The 24,684-nt window shown below is 35.7% G+C and overlaps 1 protein-coding gene across 1 annotated transcript in view; it reads right to left on the reverse strand.

The window, feature by feature from the left end:
- Positions 1-24,684, reverse strand: part of HEATR1 (HEAT repeat containing 1) — a 76,808-nt gene that overhangs the window by 26,226 nt on the left and 25,898 nt on the right. The window contains exons 18-28 of the mRNA XM_077168423.1: positions 22,485-22,668; positions 22,193-22,329; positions 21,259-21,451; positions 18,568-18,737; positions 13,696-13,854; positions 13,045-13,287; positions 12,631-12,762; positions 10,686-10,789; positions 10,381-10,524; positions 9,245-9,363; positions 9,025-9,146 (exon numbers count right to left, since the gene is read on the reverse strand). Of these exons, the coding sequence (XP_077024538.1) occupies positions 9,025-9,146; positions 9,245-9,363; positions 10,381-10,524; positions 10,686-10,789; positions 12,631-12,762; positions 13,045-13,287; positions 13,696-13,854; positions 18,568-18,737; positions 21,259-21,451; positions 22,193-22,329; positions 22,485-22,668 (1,707 nt within the window). The remainder of the gene's footprint in view (positions 1-9,024; positions 9,147-9,244; positions 9,364-10,380; positions 10,525-10,685; positions 10,790-12,630; positions 12,763-13,044; positions 13,288-13,695; positions 13,855-18,567; positions 18,738-21,258; positions 21,452-22,192; positions 22,330-22,484; positions 22,669-24,684) is intronic.

A 24,684-nucleotide genomic window follows, 5' to 3' on the forward strand; every position in this document is an offset into this window, starting at 1 on the left:
AGGAAATCATGAAAAATTTCCACTTACCATAGCAACTTTTAAAAGGATCAAATATCTAGGAATAAATTTAACCAAGAATGTAACGGACCTGTACACAGAAAACTATAAAACAATGCTTAAAGAAATCAAAGAATACCTAAATTAATAGAAGAATATTCCATGTGCATGGACTGGAAGACTAAATATCATTAAGATGTCAATTCTGATTTGAACAATTAGATAATACAAACTCATAAAGTCAGAATCTAGAATATGGGTTACCAGGGGAGGAGCTGGGGATAGGGGATGAGAAGTTAAGGCTTAAAATACACAGGGTTCCTATTTGGAATGATGGAAATATTTTGATAGTGGATGTGGTGAAGGAAGCACATGTGGATGTAATAAAAAGCATTCAAATTTATATTTGAATATGATTAAAAGAGGACATGTTAGAGCGTATATATGGGAACAGAATTTTAAAAAATCCACAAAACTACACTACACAGTGAACCCTAAGTTAAACCATGGACTTTAATTAATAGTACAAGTAAAAACTGGGCTATCATCAATTGTAACAAATGTTCCACATCAGTGCGAAATGTTGGCGGTGGGGTGGTGAATAGGAATCCTGTATTTTATGCATGACTGTTTCATAAGCTTACAGTTATCTTTAATGAAGAAAAAAAATAAATTAAAAATTAAATTAAAAAAACAAACAAACCTTAAAGCTCATGGAGAACCCCAGGTTAAGAACCTCTAATCTAAATCCCTGATATGAACATAGTTTAACTCTTGTCAAAAATCTTTAAATGATCCATTTTACAGAAGTACATAATATCTTTGAGTTCATTTATAACCAAATTAATTTTCTAAAGTCACGTTTGAAAGTGGTTTAGAATGATCAGCTACCTAAAACAACCTATGGTCTGTCTGATATTTTTATCCGAGTAATAAGGGGACATTAATTTTTAACAAATACCACATACTAGTACTAACATCTATCAGATAGTTACAGCATGCCAGGCATGTGCCAAGCCAGGTATTAAATTATCTATTCTCTAACTGAATCCCCACAATAACCCTATGAAGAAGGTTATAATTATTCCCACTTTACAAAAAGGGGAACTGCAGCTTAGCAAGAACAACCTGCTTGCATGATTCTAGCTATAAAGAGGCAGGACTGAGGACTCAATGATTCCAAACCACGATGAATTAAAACCAGTAAGTTTAAATTTACTGGTTTAGACACTGAAAGAGGAGGGGCCAAGATGGTGGCTTAGCAATGTGTGCGTTTTAGTTCGTCCTCCAGAACAACTACTAAATAACCAGAAACGGGACAGAACAGCTCCTGGAGCCATGTCAGTGACCAGACACACAGAGTACCTCAGTCTGGACCAGCTGGACTGGCTCCAAGCCTCCCCAAAACTGTGAGTTCCCCAAGCCACGACAGCCGGCACCCAGCACCTCTGCCCCACAGGCGGCCTCCCAGAGGGAAAGGAAAGAGACTCCAAACCTGGCCAAGGCAGAGGTCGCTCATTGGGCTCACGGAAAAAGAGGAAAGGGGAGGAAACAGAGGTTTTAGTGGCTGTGTTTCTACGAAGACTTGGCAGCCTCTGGATTCAGCGGCGGGACTTCCGGGGCTGCAACTGCCCAAGGCATAGGCAGAAACGGACTGCTTTCAGGGCTGTCTCCCGCCTGTGCCTTCCCCAGGGGAGGGGTGAAGCCACTCTGGTGGAATCCCTCCCTCAAGGAATTCAGACTGCAGGGCATGGCAATTTGAAGCCATTAAAACCAGTCTACAACCTCTCCTCCATCTCCACCACGCCCCTTAGGAGAGTCTTCAAAAGTTAAAAGTGCCGCAACATCTTTTGCTGGTGCGACCCGCAGGCAGACTCGCCACATACTGGGCAGGATAAGAAAAACAGAGCCCAGACACTTCACAGGAAAGTCTTTTAACCTGCTGGGTCTCACCCTCAGGGAAAACTGATACAGGTGACTTCTTCCCCCTGAAAGGAGGCCAGTTTACTCTGGGAAAACCCGGCTGGAGTCTATAATACCTAAGTAGACCCTCCTAAGGGTGGGGAGGGAAAAGGCACCATACAAGCAGGGCAAGAAACAAGAAAACAAGAACTGAAAAATTATCCTCTGTTAAAACAAAACCTAAGCTAGAGGTCCAGAAAAAGCTGAACTGAAGGTCAAAGAACAGGTAGACAAAAATTTATCTAGCAAGAAAACCCTAGGTAAGAGAAGTGAAAGCAATCTCCAGAATAAACTAATTAAAGTAATTAAATGTCTAGATGCAAGCAAAAAATAACAAATCACACCAGGAAAACTGAAGATATGGCCCAGTCAAAGGAACAAACCAATAGTGCAAATGAGATACAAGAGCTGAAACAACTAATTCAGAATATACAAACAGACATGGAAAACCTCATCAAAAACCAAATCAATGAATTGAGGGAGGATATGAAGAAGGCAAAGAATAAACAAAAAGAAGAAATGGAAAGTCTGAAAAAACAAATCATGGAACTTATGGTACAGTAGAAGAGATGAAAAAACAATGGAAACCTACAATGGTAGATTTCAAGAGACAGAAGTTAGAATTAGTGAACTGGAGGACGGAACATCTGAAATCCGACAAGATACAGAAACTATAGGGAAAAAAATGTAAAAATATGAGCAGGGACTCAGGGAACTGAATGATAATATGAAGTGCACAAATATACGTGTTGTGGGTGTCCCAGAAGGAGAAGAGAAGGGAAAAGGAGGAGAAAAACTAATGGAAGAAATTATCACTGAAAATTTCTCAACTCTTATGAAAGACCTAAAATTACAGATCCAAGAAGTGAAGCGTACCCCAAAGAGAATAGATCCAAATAGACGTTCTCCAAGACATTTACTAGTCAGAATGTCAGAGGTCAAAGAGAAAGAGAGGATCTTGAAAGCAGCAAGAGAAAAGCAATCCATCACATACAAAGGAAACCCAATAAGACTACGTGTAGACTTCTCAGCAGAAACCATGGAGGCGAGAAGACAGTGGGATGATATATTTAAATTACTAAAAGAGAAAAACTGCCAACCAAGAATTCTATATCCAGCAAAATTGTCCTTCAAAAATGAGGGAGAAATTAAAACTTTTTCAGACAAAAAAATCACTGAGAGAAATTTGTGACCAAGAGACCAGCTCTGCAAGAAATACTAAAGGGAGCACTAGAGACAGATACGAAAAGACAGAAGAGAGAGGTGTGGAGAAGAGTGTAGAAAGAAGGAAAATTAGATATGACATATAAAATACAAAAGGCAAAATGGCAGAGGAAAGTACTACCCAAACAGTAATAACACTAAATGTTAATGGACTGAACTCCCCAATCAAAAGACACAGACTGGCAGAATGGGTTAAAAAACAGGATCCTTCTATATGCTGTCTACAGGAAACACATCTTAGACCCAAAGATAAACATAGGTTGAAAGTGAAAGGTTGGGAAAAGATATTTCATGCAAATAACAACCAGAAAAGAGCAGGAGTAGCTATACTAATATCCAAAAAATTACACTTCAAATGTAAAACAGTTAAAAGAGACAAAGAAGGATATTATCTACTAATAAAAGGAACAATTAAACAAGAAGACATAACAATCATAAATATTTATGTACCAAACCAGAATGCCCCAATATACATGAGGCAAACACTGCAAACACTGAAAAGGGAAATAGACACATCTACCATAATAGTTGGAGACTTCAATTCCCCACTCTCATCAATGGACAGAATATTTAGACAGAGGATCAATAAAGAAACAGAGAATTTGAATATTACGATAAATGAACTAGACTTAACAGACATTTATAGGACACTACACCCCACAACAGCAGGATACACCTTTTTCTCAAGTGCTCATGGATCATTCTCAAAGATAGACCATATGCTGGGTCACAAAGCAAGTCTCAACAAATTTTAAAAGATTGAAATCATACACAACACTTTCTCAGATCATAAAGGAATGAAGTTGGAAATGAATAATAGGCAAAGTGCCAGAAAATTCACAAATATGTGGAGGCTCAACAACACACTCTTAAACAACCAGTGGGTCAAGGAAGAAATTACAAGAGAAATCAGTAAATATCTCGAGGCAAATGAAAATGAAAACACAACATATCAAAACTTATGCGATGTAGCAAAGGCAGTGCTAAGAGGGAAATTTATTGCCCTAAATGCCTATATCACAAAAGAAGAGAGGGCAAAAATACAGGAATTAACTGTCCACTTGGAAGAACTGGAGAAAGAACAGCAAACTAACCCCAAAGCAAGCAAAAGGAAAGAAATAACAAAGAATAGAGGAGAAATAAATGAGATTTAAAACATGAAAACAATTGAGAAAATCAATAAAACCAGAAGTTGGTTCTATGAGAAAATCAATAAGATTGATGGGCCCTTAGCAAGATTGACAAAAAGAAGAGAGAGGATGCAAATAAATAAGATCAGAAATGGAAGAGGAGACATAACCACAGAAATAAAGGAGGTAATAACAGGATACTATGAACAACTTTATGTCAATAAATACAACAATGTAGATGAAATGGACAACTTCCTAGAAAGGCATGAACAACCAACTCTGACTCAAGATGAAACAGATAACCTCAACAAACCAATCACAAGTAAAGAAATTGAATCAGTCATTCAAAAGCTTCCCAAAAAGAAAAGTCCAGGACCAGATGGCTTCATATGTGAATTCTACCAAACATTCCAGAAAGAATTAGTACCAATCCTGCTTAAACTCTTCAAAAAAAATTGAAATGGAGGGAAAGCTACCTAATTCATTCTATGAAGCCAACATCACCCTCATACCAAAACCAGGCAAAGATATTACAAAAAAAGAAAACTACAGACCAATCTCTCTAATGAATATAGATGCAAAAATCCTCAACAAAATTCTAGCAAATAGAATCCAGCAACACATTAAAAGAATTATACATCATGACCAAGTAGGATTCATCCCAGGTATGCAAGGATGGTTCAACATAAGAAAATCAATTAATGTAATACATCATATCAACAAATCAAAGCAGAAAAATCACATGATCATCTCAATTGATGTAGAGAAGGCATATGACAAAATCCAACATCCTTTCCTGTTGAAAACACTTCAAAGGATAGGAATACAAGGGAACTTTCTTAAAATGATAAAGGGAATATATGAAAAACCCACAGCTAATGTCGTCCTCAATGGGGAGAAACTGAAAACTTTCCCCCTAAGATCAGGAACAAGACAAGGATGTCCACTATCACCATTGTTATTCAACATTGTGTTGGAGGTTCTAGCCAGAGCAATTAGACAAGAAAAAGAAATACAAGACATCAAAATTGGAAAGGAAGAAGTAAAACTATCACTGTTTGCAGATGATATGATACTATATGTCGAAAACCCTGAAAAATCCACAGCAAAACTACTAGAGCTAATAAACGAGTACAGCAAAGTGGCAGGTTACAAGATCAACATTCAAAAATCTGTAGTGTTTCTATACACTAGTAATGAATAATCTGAGGAGGAAATCAAGAAACAAATTCCATTTACAACTGCAACTAAAAGAATAAAATACTTAGGAATAAATTTAACTAAAGAGACAAAAGACCTATACAAAGAAAACTACAAAAAACTGTTATCAGAAATCACAGAAGACCTAAATAGATGGAAGGGCATACCGTGTTCATGGACTGGAAGACTAAACATAGTTAAGATGTCAATTCTACCTAAATTGATTTACAGATTCAACGCAATACTAATCAAAATCCCAACAACTTACTTTTCAGAAACAGAAAAACCAATAAGCAAATTTATCTGGAAGGGCAGGGTGCCCCAAATTGCTAAAAGTATCTTGAGGAAAAAAAACGAAGCTGGAGGTCTCACGCTGCCTGACTTTAAGGCATATTACGAAGCCACAATGGTCAAAACAGCATGGTACTGGCATAAAGATAGATATATTGACCAATGGAATCGAATAGTGTTCAGATATAGACCCTCTCATCTATGGACATTTGATCTTTGATAAGGCAGTCAAGCCAACTCACCTGGGACAGAACAGTCTCTTCAATAAATGGTGCCTAGAGAACTGGATATCCATATGCAAAAGAATGAAAGAGGACCCGTGTCTCACACCCTATACAAAAGTTAACTCAAAATGGATCAAAGATCTAAACATCAGGTCTAAGACCATATAACAGTCAGAGGAAAATGTAGGGAAATATCTTATAAATCTTATAATTGGAGGCGGTTTTATAGACCTTACACCTAAAGCAAGAACACTGAAGTAAGAAAGAAAGAAATGGGAACTCCTCAAAATTAAACACTTTTGTGCATCAAAGAACTTCATCAAGAAAGTAAAAAGACAGCCTATACAATGGGAGACAATACTTGGAAACAACATATCAGATAAAGGTCTAGTATTCAGAATTTATAAAGAGATTGTTCAACTCAACAACAAAAAGACAGCCAATCCAATTACAAAATGGGAAAAAGACTTGAACAGACACTTCTCAGAAGAGGAAATACAAATGGCCAAAAGGCACATGGAGAGACTCAACGTCCCTGGCCATTAGAGAAATGAAAATCAAAACCACAATGAGATATCATCTCACACCCACCAGAATGGCCATTATCAACAAAACAGAAAATGACAAGTGCTGGAGAGGATGTGGAGAAAGAGGCACACTTATTCACTGTTGGTGGGAATGTCAAATGGTGCAACCGCTGTGGAAGGCAGTTTGGAGGTTCCTCAAAAAGCTGAATATAGAATTGCCATATGACCTAGCAATACCATTGTTAGGTATCTACTCTGAGGACATAAGGGCAAATACACAAACAGACATTTGCACACCAATGTTTATAGCAGCATTATTTACAATTGCAAGGAGATGGAAACAGCCAAAATGTCCATCAACAGACAAGTGGCTAAACAAACTGTGGTATATACATACGATGGAATATTATGCAGCTTTAAGACAGAATAAACTTATGAAGTATGTAACAACATGGATGGACCTTGAGAACATTATGCTGAGTGAGACTAGCCAAAAACTAAAGGACAAATAGTATATGGCCTCATTGATATGAACTGACATTAGTGAATAAACTTGGAATATTTTGTTCTAACAGAGACCATCAGGAGATAGAAATAGGGTAAGATAGTGGGTAATTGGAGCTGAAGGGATACAGACTGTGCAACAGGACTGGATACAAAAACTCAGAAATCAACAGCACAATACTACCTAACTGTAATATAATTATGTTAAAACACTGAATGAAGCTGCATGTGAGAATGATAGAGGGAGGAGGGCTGGGGACATAAATGAAATCAGAAAGAAAGATAGGTGTTAAAGATTGAGATGGTATAATCTAGGAATGCCTAGAGTGTATAATAACAGTGAAATGTACAAGGTACAATTTTAAAAATGTTTTGCATGAGGAAGAACAAAGGAATGACATTATTGCAGGGTACTGAAAATAGATGGTAATTAAGATTTTAAAATGTTACCTTATGTGTGAGACTAAAGCAAAAAATGTTTGTTACAAAATTTACATTTTGATTAGTGCATTTCCTAATATAACTTATGTAGATACTTTGATTGAACACCGTAAGTACTTGGAATCTCAGGTAGGACATGAGATTTTGTTGGGTTGTCCAGAGTGATGCCCTGATGACTCCCAGAGTGATTCGATCAGGGAGTGGAAAAGTACTTGCAAAGCCCCCTTCGGGGAGTGGTGAGAACGGGGAGAAATTCAACTTCCCCAAGTTGAATTCTTCATATTCTCAGAAGCAGTGTGGACAACCAAAGCTATAGGCTGAGCCCTCAGTCTTGGGGTTTGTTCATATGAAACTTAACCACGCAAAGGATAGGTCAAGTCTACTTAAAATTTAGGCCTAAGAGTCACCTTCAAGAGAGACTCTTTTGTTGCTCAGATGTGGCCCCTCTCTCCAGCCAACACAACAAGCAATCTCACCACCCTACCCCTCTCTACGTGGGACATGACTCCCAGGGGTGTGGACCTTCCTGGCAATGTGGGACAGAGATCTTGGAATGAACGGAGACTCAGCATCAAGGGACTGGGAAAAACTCTAGAATGAGCTGAGACCCAGCATCAAGGGATTGAGAAAACCTTCTTTTTTTTTTTTTTAAAGGAAAGACAGAGAGAAGGAAGGAAGGATAGAAGGAAGGAAGGAAGGAAGAAAGGGAAACATCTTTTTAAACATTTTCTTGTTTTATTGTATTTTGTTTCTTTGTTTTGGTACATGGGCTGGGGCCGGGAATCGAACCGAGGTCCTCCGGCATAGCAGGCAAGCACTTTGCCCGCTGAGCCACCGCGGCCCGCCCCGAGAAAACCTTCTTGATCAAAAGGGGGAAGAGGGAAATGAGACAAAGTGTCAATGGCTGAGAGATTCCAAACAGAGTCGAGAGGTTATCCTGGAGGTTATTCTTGAGCATTAAGTAGATATCACCTTGTTATCCAAGATGTAATGGAGAGGCTGGAAGGAACTGCCTGAAAATGTAGAGCTGTGTTCCAGTAGCCATGTTTCTTGAGAATGATTGAATAATGATACAGCTGTCACAATGTGACTGTGTGACTGTGAAAACCTTGTGTCTGATGCTCCTTTTATCTACCTTGTCAACAAAGGAGTAGAACATATGGAATAAAAATAAATAATAGGGGGAACAAATGCCAAAATAAATTTAGTTTGAAATGCTAGTGATCAATGAAAGTGAGGGGTGGGGCCTATGGTAGGTATAATTTTTTTCCCTGTGTTCGTTTTATTTCTTATTCTATTGTCTTTTTATTTCCTTTTCTGAATTAATGCAAATGCTCTAAGAAATGATGAATATGCAACTAAGTGATATTGTGAATTACTGATTATGTATGTTGTTTTATTTTCTTTATTTTTTTAATTAATAAATAATTTTTAAAAATTTACTGGTTTAAATCTGTGCATTTCCATGGAAGAAAGAAAATATATATGAAATATCTGTTAAAGCCTTGAACTGCTAATACTTACAGGAAATATTCCAGCAGCTGTACCCAAAAGTAAAAGAGCATGGTGATGGGTTTGAGGTACCTCAGAAACACGGACACACTGAACTATCAATTCCACATTGAATTTTTCCTCATCTAGAACATCTACAGTGGTGAGAAAATAAGCAAACCTTATAAATGGCAGGTACATTTATATGCAAAGTAGATAAATTTCTACCCCTTCTTTCCAACAAAGCACATACCTTTTGGTATTTTACCTCCATCTGGAGAGAGCTTTTGGCAGATATTAAGCAGACAGCTCAGAATTAATTGCTTGGTGTATTCCATATTTCCTGATTCCAAAGATGATGGTTCCAAACTCCTTCAGGACCCCCGGAAAAGAGAGGATGGAAAATGAAAAAGTCGTACAATTTCAGTGTCACATGTAAAACCATTGCCCAAGGAGAAATTTTACGTTGCCTATATGTTACTAGAATAAAAATTAAAAGATAAAATATCAGGGAACCCGACTGTAAATGATGGACTATAGCTAGTAAAATTCTTTCATGAATTACAACAAATGACCCACACTGATGCAAGGTGTTAACAATAGATTGGTATATCGGAAAAAATACACCCTGATGTAAACTATGGACTATAGTTAATAATACAGTTTTAATGTTCTTTTATCAAATGTAACAAAGCTACCACACTAATGCAAAGTGTTAATAATAAGGGGAGCAGTATAAGGGAATGCTTATTGTCTACATGATTTTTCTGAAAATCTGTAACTTCCCTAATAAATAAAATTAAGGGAAATAAAGCTATTATTCAGAATTCACATCAAATAAGGAATCACTAAAATACTAACATTAAGCATTCTACAGAGTCTTTAAAAAAAGAGAAATATTTTCTCACATAGGCAGGTGCTTATGTTAAATTACCTCTCTATGGCACTTTCCATCAACCTCCATAGAATCTTAGAGGAAAACCTTGAGAACTGTTTTTCAGATAAAAGCACATATCCACAATTCAGTAGCATACTCTACAGATATCTAGTTAAGATTTTATACCTAAAAAATACAGCAGGTATCATTTTACATCTTTAAATATAAGTAATGAAGTCCCAAAAGTTTACACTATATTCTCAGGGACATTGCATTGAAATTTAAGAGGAAAGCAAGATGTAAGGTGAGTGGTCATTTACTACATAATACAAGAATGAAGGGCAGTTTGGGATATTGACAAAAGGTACCTAAAACCATTCTTTTAATCTTTCATCTATAGTACTTAACTTACTTTATTTTATAGATTAATAGTATGATAAAAGGAAATGTCTATGAAAATAAGATGGGCATGTTTAAGTATTTTCTGAAAGACGAAAGCCAAGTGTCATTACCTTGAGAGCAGGTTAAAAAGAGTTGGTATCAATATCTGAGGACTTTTCAGTTTCTTTTTGTGCTGCAATAATTCTAGGATAATGGTTACTCTTTGCCAGTAAGAACCTCCAACTTCCTGAACAACTTCTAGATCTTGTGATTTTCTGAGAAACAGGTAAGATGAAAATTCGGAAAAGCAAATATTTTTTCAATGCTAAGTAAAAATCACTGAACCCGATTAAGCTAAACTAATGGGTATAGAAAAATTACAAATAGTATTACAATATTCAAAGCCCCATGTCCTTACTACACTCATAGCACTTACTTCTGTTGCATTTTTTGTCTTCTTGTTTGCTGAATTGTGCCCAAGGATTTAGCTTTATCTGGTGGCTCTAGTTCTATTCTGATTTGTTCTGCATTAACAGAAATCTGAAATATTAAAGAATGGTTGATGGAATTCCATGGATAATGTTAGAGCAATAAATATTGATTAACAGATACAATGAAAACTTTTATGTCCACTTTTATGCCTCACTACTTCTTTAGCGTCCAATTCATTCCCCAAAGGCAAATCACCAATGCATTCTTTCTGAAAACTTTCCATAAACAAAAAGCCAAAGAGATATTTTTTTAAAACAGAGAGAAGCATATTATACACATTGTTCTGTACCTTAATTTGTTTCACCTACTGTATCCTGGGAATCTACTTACATTAGCACATACTTATTTCATGATATGGTATATATTTATGGTCAAAAAATAATTTCACATAGTAGAGTATTTTTTATAATGAATATAAATTTTAAAGTAAAATTACTACTAATTTATATTTAAGGTTAATCCTACCTTTGGGCTGATAAATAAATTCTAACAAATATCTCATATCCCCTCTAGTCTGCTATGTTATTTTGTGATTCTCTTTAATTTTTTTCACATTTCTTTAAAAATATGCAAATAAAATCACACATTATTCCATAATAACAGCTTACTCAATAAAAGGGGAAGAATGACTTCCTGGATGTGCAGCTCTATCATCTTCCACTATTTGATTCTACTGCCTAAGTCTCTTTAAAAATTAGAATGGGAAAAAAGAAAAGTGGGTAGGGGTATAAACAAGAAACCAATTACCCAGTATGTATTCAACTTTAAACTTTTGTTTTAACCAAGCTCTTTTACTACCATGCAATTGTATCTATGTGGTTTATCTTGATAAAGATAAACTGGTTTATCTTTAGTGCAAGAGTTATGGTCCTGCACTTGCACTGATTATCATACCTTCTCTAGTCCAGTCACTTAAATCCTTATTCATGTCTCAGAGTGGGAAAGCCAGTAACTCAATACAGAATTATCCACAACAAATCCACAAGTGCTAAAACAGACACATCCTAATCAAATGGGAAGGAATTTTAAAAAATAACAAATATTCATACCCCCAGAGTAGACATGGGGTGGAATGCAGATATCTCTTTCTTTAAAAAGGTTCTGACATCACAACTAAATGCTTGGATTATGATTCAAAGAAAACAATTGTAAAAAGATATTTTGGGGAAGAGCTAGGAAATATAGTATAGAATGGGTATTAGTGTCAATATTATTGTTAATCACTGTTAACGTTTTTTCAGGTTTGATAATGACATTGTAGTCATACAAGAAAATGTCCCCTTTTAAAAATAGGCATCCTGAAGTACAAAGGGATGAAAAGTACATGCTTTAAGATTTACCTTAAATTACTGTGGCAAAGAAAAAGGGAAAGATTAAGTAAATGTGTTAAACTTCTGAAAATAAACCTGGATAACTGGGTTTTACCATTCTATTCTGTTTTTGTGAATGTATTTTCCTAAAAAAAGAAAACACTTTCCAAGGTGTTTATTCTGATGTGCAGCTACGTTTCAATGGATTCTCAATTCCATCATCTCATTAAACAATCGTTTAAAAAAAGTAGAATAATCTGTTACTCGGTTAAACATCAAGCCACTCATTCCTAATCCTTGCATAAAACAGGTAGCTCCCACCTAATATGAGTAAGGTACAAATACAAACACATACACATGCTCTACTTGGTTAAAACTACAAATATTCCATACAAAAAAATAATGGTGAAGACTTCTATCTTGATTTTGTACTTCTCTATGACCTACTTTCCCATGATTCTTATTAATGGTAACGTGACTTTTTAAAAAGGTTTGTAAAATGGAGGATACTTAAACATGTGATGTTACTTGGAAGAGTCTAAACATCAATGAACAAATGACAGAAATCTTGCAACTTACGCCTTTAAAAACACAGCTAACAGTCTGAGCACACTGTGAATTTTTACAGTTCACCAACAAATCAAATAACATTCCCAAAAGCTTCTGCTGAACTTTTTCATCTGATACAGCTGCAAAAAATGGCTTCGTAATCTAGAAAAGGTAGGAAAAAAATGCAATCAATTTCAATTAACTTTGAACTCTAAAACTGATCTCTATAATGCACCCTGATCAAATTCTCTCAACATAAAATTGCTCCCCATTTTGTTAAAATCTAATTTTTTTTAGTGGCCTGTGTACAGCATTCACTTTTGCAAGATGAGTCAAATATATCATGTTCCTCTAAAACACATCCAGTCCACTAATAATTTTATCTTTGCCAAAGATAACATTAAAAACTTTAAAATGCTTTAGTTTCTGAAAGAAACTACTGACCTTTTCAAGGGCTGTGATCTGAATGGGTGGCATTCCTGTATAAATTTCCTTTGTTGTATGCACAGCTTTTATAAATATGTCTAGACTCTTTGGGTCCTTTTGTAAAAGGGAAACTGAATATTCATTATATTTTCCCAGAGCGAGGTGCAAACCAATGGCCTCATCTTTTAGGACAGCTGTAGGCTCCTTCTGGATCTTTTCTAGTAGTTGTTCAATAATAGGCAATAGTTGAGAAAGCACCATCTAAAGTTTGGAAAACTTATTAGTGAATACCTACCCTGATACATGCTTTTACTCACTTTAAAGACATCTAAAAATACACTGTTGGAAGAATGAGAGGTTAGCCTGGAGGAAAAAAAAGAACATTAATGATTACATCTTAGACATGGAGATGGCCATTAATCCGTACTAAGACGGATCATGTCTTCTCTGATAGTGCAGTCTGTAATATTCACAAGCTCTCAAGCCTTTAGAGATGAGCAGAAATAATCCCTTGAGTACACCTCAAGACTTTTTATGAATAGGAAATAGAAACTAAATTTTTAGAGTTTAAAAATAAATTTAGGATTCTCTAAAACACTGTGTGCTTCTTCAAATGTTGACATCTAGTAATATCAAATGAAATGTACAATTCACTTAAATTACACATACCTCACTGTTGACTTCCTGAAGTACTTTCATCAAATCTTTTGCAATATAAGATGGGCAACTATACACACAATTAAGTAGGTGTTTCAAGGTTTCAGTCAACTTCTGATGAGATTTCAGTTTCTTCTCTCTCTGTAGTTCTTCAAATAAAGTGGCCAAATCCTAGGATACAAAACAAACAAAACTGGATAAGAAACAGTTAAGGAATGGTTAACTAGTACTAATTATGGACGTTTTTCCCAAATGTTGTGATATTGCTTGCACTTTTTTATATATTTCCCTTAAAACCTTAATGAGAGTTCCGGGTCAAGATGGCGGCTTAACAACGTGAGTGTTATAGTTCGTCCTCCAGAACAACTACTAAATAACCAGAAACAGTACAGAACAGCTCCTGGGGCCACAACAGTGACCAGACACACAGCGTACCCCAGTCTGGACCAGCAGGACCGGCTGTGAGCACCCTCCAGAACCATGAGTTCCCAAAGCTGCGGTAGCCAGCGCCCCTCCCCCACAGGCTGCTTCCAAGAGGAGAAAGAAAAGGACTTTACCAGCAGCCGGGACTGGGCACAATCAAATGCCAATTGTGGAGCTAATTAACAAATTCGGACTACTAAAAATAGGCCCCCAGCGTAGGTGAACCTGATCAAAGCGGAGGTTGCTCATTTTTGCCCCGGTGCCAAGGGGGCAGGACTGACAGAAAAAGGGGGAAAAAAAAAAAAGAAGGAAACAGGTTTTTGTGGCTGTGTATCTACAAAGGCTTGACTGCCTCTGGATACAGCGGCAGGACTTTTCAGGCTGCAACTGCCACAGGCATAGGTAGAAGTGAGCTCTTTTGGGGGCTTATCTGGAGCTTGTGCCTTCCCCAGGGGAGGGGTGAAGCCCAACTCAGGTGGAATCCCTCCATCAAGGAATTCAAACCCCAGGGCTTGGTAATTTGAAGCCATTAAAACCAGCCTACAACCTCTCCCCTGTCTCCACCACGCCCCCAGCAGGGAGAGTCTGCCAAAGTTAAAGGCATCATCCTATGCTGGTGGGACCTGCAGTCTGACAAGCGCCACACACAGGTCAGGATAAGAAAAACAGAGTCCAGAGACTTCACAGGAAAGTCTTTCAACCTGCTGGGTCTCTCCCTCAGGGAAAACCGACACAGGTGACTCTTTCCTCTTGATAGGAGGCCAGTTTGGTCTGGGAAAATCTGGCTGGGGTATATAATATCTAAGTAGACCCTCCTAAGTGTGTGTGGGGGAAAGGCACCACACAAGCAGGGCAAGAAACAAGAACTGAAAAATTCTCCTCTGTTAAACAAAACTTAAGCTAAAGGTCCAGATAAGGCTGAACGGAATATCAAAGAACAGATAGACAACAAATTCATCCAGCAAGAAAACCCTAGATAAAAGAAGTGAAAGCAATCTCCAGAATAAACTAATTAAGGTAATTAAATTCCTAGACGCCAGCAAAAAATAACAAATCACACTAGGAAAACTGAAGATATGGCCCAGTCAAAGGAACAAACCAACAATTCAAATGACATACAGGAGCTGAAACAATTAATTCAGAATGTATGAACAGACATGGAAAACCTCATCAAAAACCAAATCAATGAATTAAGGGAGGATATAAAGAAGGCAAGGAAAGAACAAAAAGAAGAAACTGAAAGTCTGAAAAAACAAATCACAGAACTTATGGGAATGAAAGACACAGTAGAAGAGATGAAAAAAACAATGGAAACCTACAATGGTAGATTTCAAGAGATAGAACATAGGATTTCAAAACTGGAGGACAGAACATCTGAAATCCGACAAGAAACAGAAATATAGGGAAAAAAATGGAAAAATATGAGCAGGGACTCAGGGAATTGAAAGACAATATGAAGCACACGAATATACGTGTTGTGGCTGTCCCAGAAGGAGGAGAGAAGGGAAAAGGAGGAGAAAAACTAATGGAGGAAATTATCACTGAAAATTTCCCAACTCTTATGAAAGACTTAAAATTAGAGATCCAAGAAGTGCAGCGTACCCCAAAGAGAATAGATCCAAATAGACATACTCCAAGACATTTAATAATCAGAATGTCAGAGGTCAAAGAGAAAGAGAGGATCTTGAAAGCAGCAAGAGAAAAGCAATCCATCACATACAAGGGAAACCCAATAAGACTATGCGCAGATCTCTCAGCAGAAACCATGGAGGCAAGAAGACAATGGGATAATATATTTAAATTACTAAAAGAGAAAAACTGCCAACCAAGAATTCTATACACAGCAAAATTGCCCTTCAAAAATGAGGGAGAAATTAAAACATTTTCAGACAAAAAATCACTGAGAGAATTTGTGACCAAGAGACCAGCTCTGCAAGAAATACTAAAGGGAACACTAGAGACAGATACGAAGACAGAAGAGAGAGGTGTGGAGAAGAGTGTAGAAAGGAAGACTATGAGTAAAGGTAAAAAGAAGGAAAATTAGATATGACATATAAAATCCAGAAGGCAAAATAATAGAAGAAAGTACTACCCATGCAGTAATAACACTGAATGTTAATAGATTAAACTCTCTGATCAAAAGACATAGTCTGGCAGAATGGATTAAAAAACAGGACCCATCTATATGCTGTCTCTACTCAAAGGACACGAGGCCAAGGACACAAATGGACATTTACACACCAATGTTTATAGCAGCATTATTAACAATTACCAAGAGACTGAAACAGCCAAAATGTCCATCAACAGACAGTTGACTAAACAAACTGACATTTACATAAGATGGAATATTATGCAGCTGTAAGACAGAATAAAGTTATGAAGTATGTAACAACATGAATGGACCTTAAGGACATTATGCTGAGTGTGATTAGCCAGAAACAAAAGGACAAATACTGTACGGTCTCACTGATAATGAACTGACATTAGTGAATAAACTTGGAATATTTTGTTCTAACAGAGACCATCAGGAGATAGAAATAGGGTGAGATATTGGGTAATTGGAGCTGAAGGGATACAGATTGTACAACAGGACTGGATATAAAAACTCAGATATGGACAGCACAATACTACCTAACTGTAATGTAATTATGTTAAAACACTGAATGAAGCTGCATGTGAGAATGATAGAGGGAGGAGGGCTGGGGACATAAATGAAATCAGAAAGAAAGATAGATGGTAAAGATCGAGATGGTATAATCTAGGAATGCCTAGAGGGCATAATAATAGTGAAATGTACAATGTATAACTTTTTAAAATGTTTTTGCATGAGGAAGAACAAAGTAATGTCATTATTGCAGGGTACTGAAAACAGATGATAATTAATACTTCAAAATGTCACCTTATGTGTGAGACTAAAGCAAAAAATGTTTATTTGTTATAAAATTTATATTTTGACTAGAGCATTTCCTAATATAACTCATGTAGAGATTTTGATTGAATGTCATAAGTACTTGGAATCTCAGGTAGGACATGAGATTTTGTTGGTTTGTCCAGAGTGATGCCCCGATGAATCCCAGAGTGATTTGATCAGTGACTGGAAAAGTATTTGCAAGCCCCCTTCGGGGAATGGTGAGAGCTGGGAGAAATTCAACTTCCCCAAGTTGAATTCTTGATATTCTCACAAGCAGTGTGGACAACCAAAGCTATAGGCTGAGCCCTCAGTCTTGGGGTTTGTTCATATGAAACTTAACCCCACAAAGGATAGGTCAAGTCTACTTAAAATTTAGGCCTAAGAGTCACCTCCAAGAGAGCCTCTTTTGTTGCTCAGATGTGGCCTCTCTCCAGCCAACATGACGAGCAGTCTCACCACCCTCCCCCTCTCTGCGTGGGACATGACTCCCAGGATGTGGACCTTCCTGGCAACGTGGGACAGAGATCCTGGAATGAGCTGAGACTCAGCATCAAGGGACTGAGAAAAACCCTAGAATGAGCTGAGAATTAACATCAAGGGATTGAGAGAACCTTCTCGTCCAAAGGGGGAAGAGTGAAATGAGACTAAGTGTCAATGGCTGAGAGATTCCAAACAGAGTTGAGAGGTTATCCTGGAGGTTACTGTTATGCATTAAGTAGATATCACCTTGTTGTTCAAGATGTAGTGGAGAGGCTGGAGGGAACTGCCTGAAAATGCAGAGCTGTGTTCCAGTAGCCATGTTTCTTGATGATGATTGAACAATGATATAGCTTTCACAATGAGACTCTGTGAATGTGAAAACCTTGTGTCTGATGCTCCTTTTAGGTACTATATCAACAGAAGAGTAGAACATATGGAATAAAAATAAATAATAGGGGGAACAAATGTTAAAATAAATTTAGTTTGAAATGTTAGTGGTAAATGAAAGCGAGGGATAAGGGGTATGGTATGTATAATCTTTTTTTTTCTCTGTTATCATTTTATTTCTTTTTCTGTTGTCTTTTTATTTCTTTTTCTAAATCGATGCAAATGTTCTAAGAAATGATGAATATGCAACTATGTGATGATATTAAGAATTACTGGTTGTATATGTAGAATGGATTGATATCTTAATGTTTTCTTTGTTAATTTTTTTAATTAATAAAAAAAGTTAAAAAAAAAAAAACCTTAATGAGAAAGGGTACCAAAAGCTTACTACCAAGAAAAAAAAAATGCTTACTATCAAAAACCAAACACCATTATTTTCTTGAAAGTCATCTTTTAAGTTTGTCTTTTAAAATACATCATTGCTCCTTCTAAATTCAGTCCCAATGGTATTGCTGTCTTTTAAAAATGAGAGGAAAAAAGATGGGCAGATATTTTTACACATTGGTTTTAAAATCCAATGACTTAGTCAAAATCTCAACTTAATAAAATCAAAAAGGAGAAAACTGCTTATATGTATAACACAGGCACGCGCACACTCAATCTCCTTTGCTGATGAGGTTTACCTGAACAGCATAGGTGGCATCTGAGGTGATCTCCTCTGCTTTAGGAACCAAATGATCTATTACCAGATGAAACTGGGACTCCACTCTGCTGAGGGCCTGTAGACACTGAATGGCAGCCCTACGTACTTCTTTTATGGGGCTTCTCAGATTAACGAGTAGAGATATCACCACTAAAACCAAAGGGAAAAAATTTAACTAAAATTTAAAAAAATTTAAACAATACAAAATATAAATCATTCCAAACCAAATTCCCTCTTGAAGGGCATTTACTGTTTAAATATTTATTTCCTCAGAAAAATGTTAGGCATATGCTGGGTATATTCTTTGGGCAAAGGAAATAAGCCATTTATCTATCATGTTTTGCTGTATTTTTGCCTGACCTGACACTTGTTTTGGCTTTATTTTTTCACATAGAAATGTTATAGGCAAACTTTCCTACTGGTTTTTTAATTTGCTTAGGAAGGTGTTCCCAGATGAAGCACATTTAAAAAAACTCTCCCTCTGTAATTTGAGAGATTATATGTACTTGCATGTTTTCTTCTAATATTAAATATAAGTTTAAGTTAAATCTTTAGTTCAAATGGAATTTTTGTATGAGGAATGAGGTTGGGGCCAAATTTTTTAATGTTTCCAAATGGCTAACTAGATGTCCTAAATAAATAGTAATCCATGGAACACTCTCAATGATGTGGGATGTCAATTTTATCATATTCAAACATTCCATAGGTTTTTGAAATCTGTCCATTTCTACCAGCCAGTACTTCTAGAACCATATTCAATAATATTGAGGATAAAAATCATCTTGTTTCTGAATTTAATGAAAATGCATTTGTTTCCCCAATTATGCAGTAAAAATGCTCACTTTTGATTTGAGAACTATTTTTATCCTCCTAATTTGCTGTCATTTTAATTAATATTTTTATGTAATGCCTTTTGCAGATCTTTGGATACAATTATGCTGTATTTCTCCTTAAACATTCTGATAACTCCAATTATATTAAAAGAATTTCTAATATTGAACCAATTTTGCTTTCTTGGAATGAACTCTATCTGGGAAAATCTTGTTTTTGGTTATTTTTTAGTATGCTGCTAGATTGTATGTACACAATATTTTATATGGGATGGCCTATAATCTTGCTTATGTCTGTAGTGTTTGTCAATTTTGATGTCAACATTATGCTGGTTTTAGACAAAGAATCTCAAACCTTTCCCCCTCTCTCTATGTCTTGCCCAATTATAAACAGCACTAGAATAACTAACTTCAAAGATTGGTAGCATACATCTGTGAGATGAGGTAAATTGATTTGTTTTAAAGAGATATCTCTGGGACACAGATATACCTAAATTCTTTTCATGATAATTAGTTATTTAGGTTTTATTTCACCCAGTCTACTGGGGAAAATTTGGTAATTTATATTTTGCTCAAAATGATCCATTCCACATAACTTAGCCTGAGTATTCAGGAAGTAAACCACTTCTTGGGTTCTAAGAACTCTATAAGCTTTCAAACCAGCCTGAGAAATTCACTTCAATCTATAAAATCTGGAAATCCTTTCTGGTTTTCTCTATAAGGTGAATTTATACAACAAGTAAAAAATGAATAGCTAAGAAAGCTGAATTCATACAGGGGGCAGCTTCAGGCCCAGATATCTATCTACTAACATTCTCTGTACAGTAGAACAGAGCTTCCAGACAAATTCAAAGACAAATGCAAAGTACTACCTAGTATGAGTATCATGTTCAAGTAAGGTAGTGGAACCCAATATAAGTGAGTTACATTACTTAAACTATCAGCTTTTAGAAATTTTCTTCCATTTAAAAATCAATGTGAGAAAAGATGTGCTATATGCAAGACTGAGCTAGAATATTCATCTGCATAGATTTAGTAAATGGTGGTTACGTTTCTGAGCCACTGACAAAAACTTGATCCATATAATACCATTTTCTGACATTAACTGAAAAGAAAAAGTGTCAGTATGTTCTCTTTTGGGCGTCATAACATTGTTGTAAATTTTTCAAAACCAATACCTCGTTATAATCCTCACAAACAAGGTGTGGTTAGAAGCTCACTACGAATTTAAATGTAGAGAGTGACAAAGGCAGGGGGAAAGATAAGTGGCCTTTTGCTTGCGGCTAGCTACAACTCATGTCTTGTAGCTTCCAAGTAGAACAAGGCGCAGCTCTTCTATTTTCAATCAAGTATCATAACATGTCTACACTGCATAAATGTGAAATTACTTTAGGAAGAAATGGAGAGACAAATGACAAGGTGGCAAGGATAGGTAAGGAATCTCTCTTGCAGCAGTATCAGTGGAAAAGTCCTTTGGTCCTGCTATTAAGTCCTTTGGTCCTGCTATTAACAGGCAAAGACATGTATTTTAGGAGCCACTGCCTTTTATGTCAAACCACTGTGGATAATTCATATCTAATTAGAAAATTGGTACAGTTACGATTTCTAAATAATAAATACATACTTTTTTGAAAACCCACAAGTTTAACAGTAGATAACTTAAAAAAACTATTATAATTGATGAAAACCTGCAATTACCATTTAAAACTTTAAAGTAACCAGAAAAAATTTGAAATGAGCTATTTTAAAGAAAGAAATTATGATTCTCCAAACTATAAACTACATAGAGAAAGTATTAACAGTTAGTCACAACAGACCATAACAAATGCAACTTTTAATACCTGGAGAAGATATAGATGCCAGTAGGTTTTTATTTTGTGCTTTCTGAGAAGACAGCATTGAAGAACCAATATAAAGAGCTTGAGTCTGAAGCACTGTTTTCACACTGCAGCTGAGTGGATTTGAAAGGCTAGAACCATAGGTCCATAAAACAGAAAAGAACTTGAATAACTGAGAAACATCTTCTAGGTGTACCTAATTAAGGAAAAAGAAAAGATGACAGTAAAGTTTAGTTCTTATTCAATTTTTAAAAGTTTGTTTCAAATCCTCTCTTCACTACTGTACAGTTATAGAAAATAACTTACTGCAAAGTTTTGCTTCATCTAATCAGAACTTAAAATCATTCTATATTTGTTATTTTTAACCAATCAAGAAGGATGTAAATAACCATAAGTGATACTAGGAGGCTGCACTGAAATTTTGCACTTGAACACACTTAACAAAAAAGATGAGGACACTAAGAAGAAAACCAAGGCAAGGGTACTATCTGGGTGCCTCATTAAAAACATCCTTCAAAGATGGAGTGATCAACTTCAAATGCACCAAATGCTGCTGACAAACCATTTGAAGATCTGGCAACATGAAGCCCACCAGTGCCTGTGACAAAACTTCTGTGATTCTGCGTATAGCTATATCTCTGAACATCAGTTCTCTCCTTTGCAAAATAGCATTGAATCAATCAATTTGTCTGGACTGTTACAATAATTAAATAAAAGAATGGATCTAAGACATTAGTAGGCATGCAGCAATGTTAAGTCTCTCCAAACTACTGATTGGTATCATCATTACAGTACTACTTTATAGGGTCTATCTGTTATCAGATACTTTTCACTGCTGGAAAGTTTACTTTCATTTTCCCAAGGATAAACTGTCATATCTAAAATAATCTACAATATCTTAAAATATCTGGCTGCCTAAAAGGGATATGCCTAGTACCTTTATGAAAAGTTTCATCAGAATTTGGAAATGAATGTCATCAGCACCTCTGAGTATAATCTCAAAGAGCCCAATGAGTAAGCACAGATAGTCTCTGCTATCTTCTTTCAATTGTTCAGGATTCCACCATATATCATCTACATGGACATGAAGAGAAAGAAAGATAAACACTACATAAACCTACTTGAACACGCTGCTGGCAACTTTTCATACAAGACAAAGAATAGTTACGGAGTCAACATATTTAATTATCTAGAGTATTATATCCAAAAGATTAACCACTGTGTCTTACCCTTAGGAAAAGATTTAGGAGCCTTCAATGCATGAATAAATTTTTTCAATGAAAATATGAGTAAAACTGAGTCCTCCACAGCAATCATCTGGGCAGTGTTAAGCTGGTTTATGTAATGTTCCCATAACTCCACTGGTATCTCTCTGTCTAACATCAGTTCAAAATGCCATTCTGCAGGGATTTCCTGAAATATTGAAAGAAACAAAAACCACTATAAACTTAAAGGGGTTCTCAACATGGGTTATATGAGTGGACTGCAAGGGATGTATGAGTCCCCCTTTAGATAAAGTGTAAAATTTTGTCTATATATGCATGTTGGTGGCAAGAGTATTAATAAGCATTTTGGTGGCAAGAGTATTAATAACAGATTTTGTTTTTTTCGGATCTTTGAGGTGTTTATTTTTTCCCCTTCTGAAATTCCAAGGCAAAGTAATAGAGAAGGTAGATATTAAGGGGGAAAGGAGGGTGTTTCTGAATGTGTACACGTGTGTTTAGTTTGGGAGGCAGTTTTGGATTGAGATTTGTTATTGACCTTGAATACAGGAATGAAAATGCTAAGTAAGTAGTCTCTACCAGAACAGGTGGGACTACTGTGAATTATACAAACAGACCTTAGAGCTTTCTGGCCATAATACTGAGACAGTATTGCAAAATCAATAATATAGCTGGGTTTAAAAATCATAAGCTACCTGATTACAATTCTGCCAGGCATAGTAGTTAGAGATGCAACAATTACATGTTTGAGTCTGTGTTATATGGAAAATCTGTACTCACCTTTTGAAGACGTATTATCGCTTAGGCAAATATTGGTAATACAAAACATTTATTTTAATCTGAGAGCATCAGTTTAAGTTTATGCAAAGTTGAACTGTCAGAGATGGTTTCTTTTTTCTTTTTTTTAATTTAAATTAATTTTTAATTTTTAAAAAAATGTGACAACAAAGAAACACGAACATTTTTAACATGATCATCCTGTTCTACATATATAATCAGTTAATTCACAGTATCAGCACAGAGTTGCATATTCATCATCATGATCATTTCTTAGAACATTTCCATCAATTCAGAAAAAGAAGTAAAAAGGCAACAGAAAAAAATTCATACATACCATAACCTTACCTCTCCCTTTCTTTTTTTAAAATTTATTTAATAACAGATTTTTAAAGAAGTCTAATCAACATGATGTACAAGAAAAAAAAAAAAGATAAATTAGCCATTGCTTCATCTTGCCCATTTTGTCTTAAAACACCATACCCACAAATAAAGTTTATTAATAAAATTTTTATTTATCAAATAAAGTACAGGAATAAATACGTATTTTTCTGAACAGATAGCTAAGAAGGTAGGTTTCCAAGAACTCTGTAAACGGATTACACTTCTTTTACATCTGTACTGCTATTCTGAGTCAGGTACAGGGTAAAATCTCCAAACTTGATGATTCTAAATAAGTGCCAAAATATTAAGGTGTTTGGAGATTATACTGCAACTGCCAAAAGGAAAAACAAGAAAAAATGCAGGATATTAAGAAAAGATACAGGAAAGGGACAAACGAGATTTTATATATGCAACTGCAGAGTAGTAAACTGGAAGGAAAACGATCCAAAACCAGACTTATAATGTCTTAAATGAGGGATGTGACTGGTTTGATTTGTTGCTATCACCAAAAAGATGCTTTCAGAAAAGATATTTAAAAACGAAAAAAAAAAATGCTCTAGGAAAAGGGATTTAAAAAGGAAACATCTCATTATCTATTTATATATGCAACATATATATAAAACATTCATACTGTCCACACTTTAAACACTAGGAAGAAGTGCAGTATAAGTTTATTACACATCACAAAAGATATGTAAAGAAGTTAGAGGTTAAGAAAACTACATCTAGACTACTTTTATAATATGATTCACTGTTTTAAAGCTTACATAGTTTCAGCTAAAAAGAGCTATAACCATACCTGAGAGTATATGTAATTGTGAATCTATTATTCATTTAGCAAATCCTAGAATGAGAGAGCCTCCTGAAGTTTGGAGGACAAATAAAAACACATTTTAATTATATATGGTAGGTATTAAAAATAACAATCATGTTACCTCAAGAGGGGATAGTAGATAAAAATATAAACAGCTAAGGTACATTCCTCGGTAATACTATCAAAGGAAATAGATAGCAGGTAGGGAGATTCAAGTCTAATACAGTATTA

The sequence above is a fragment of the Tamandua tetradactyla genome, chromosome 7 (assembly GCF_023851605.1).
Source record: "Tamandua tetradactyla isolate mTamTet1 chromosome 7, mTamTet1.pri, whole genome shotgun sequence".
Classification (NCBI taxonomy): Eukaryota; Metazoa; Chordata; class Mammalia; order Pilosa; family Myrmecophagidae; genus Tamandua; species Tamandua tetradactyla.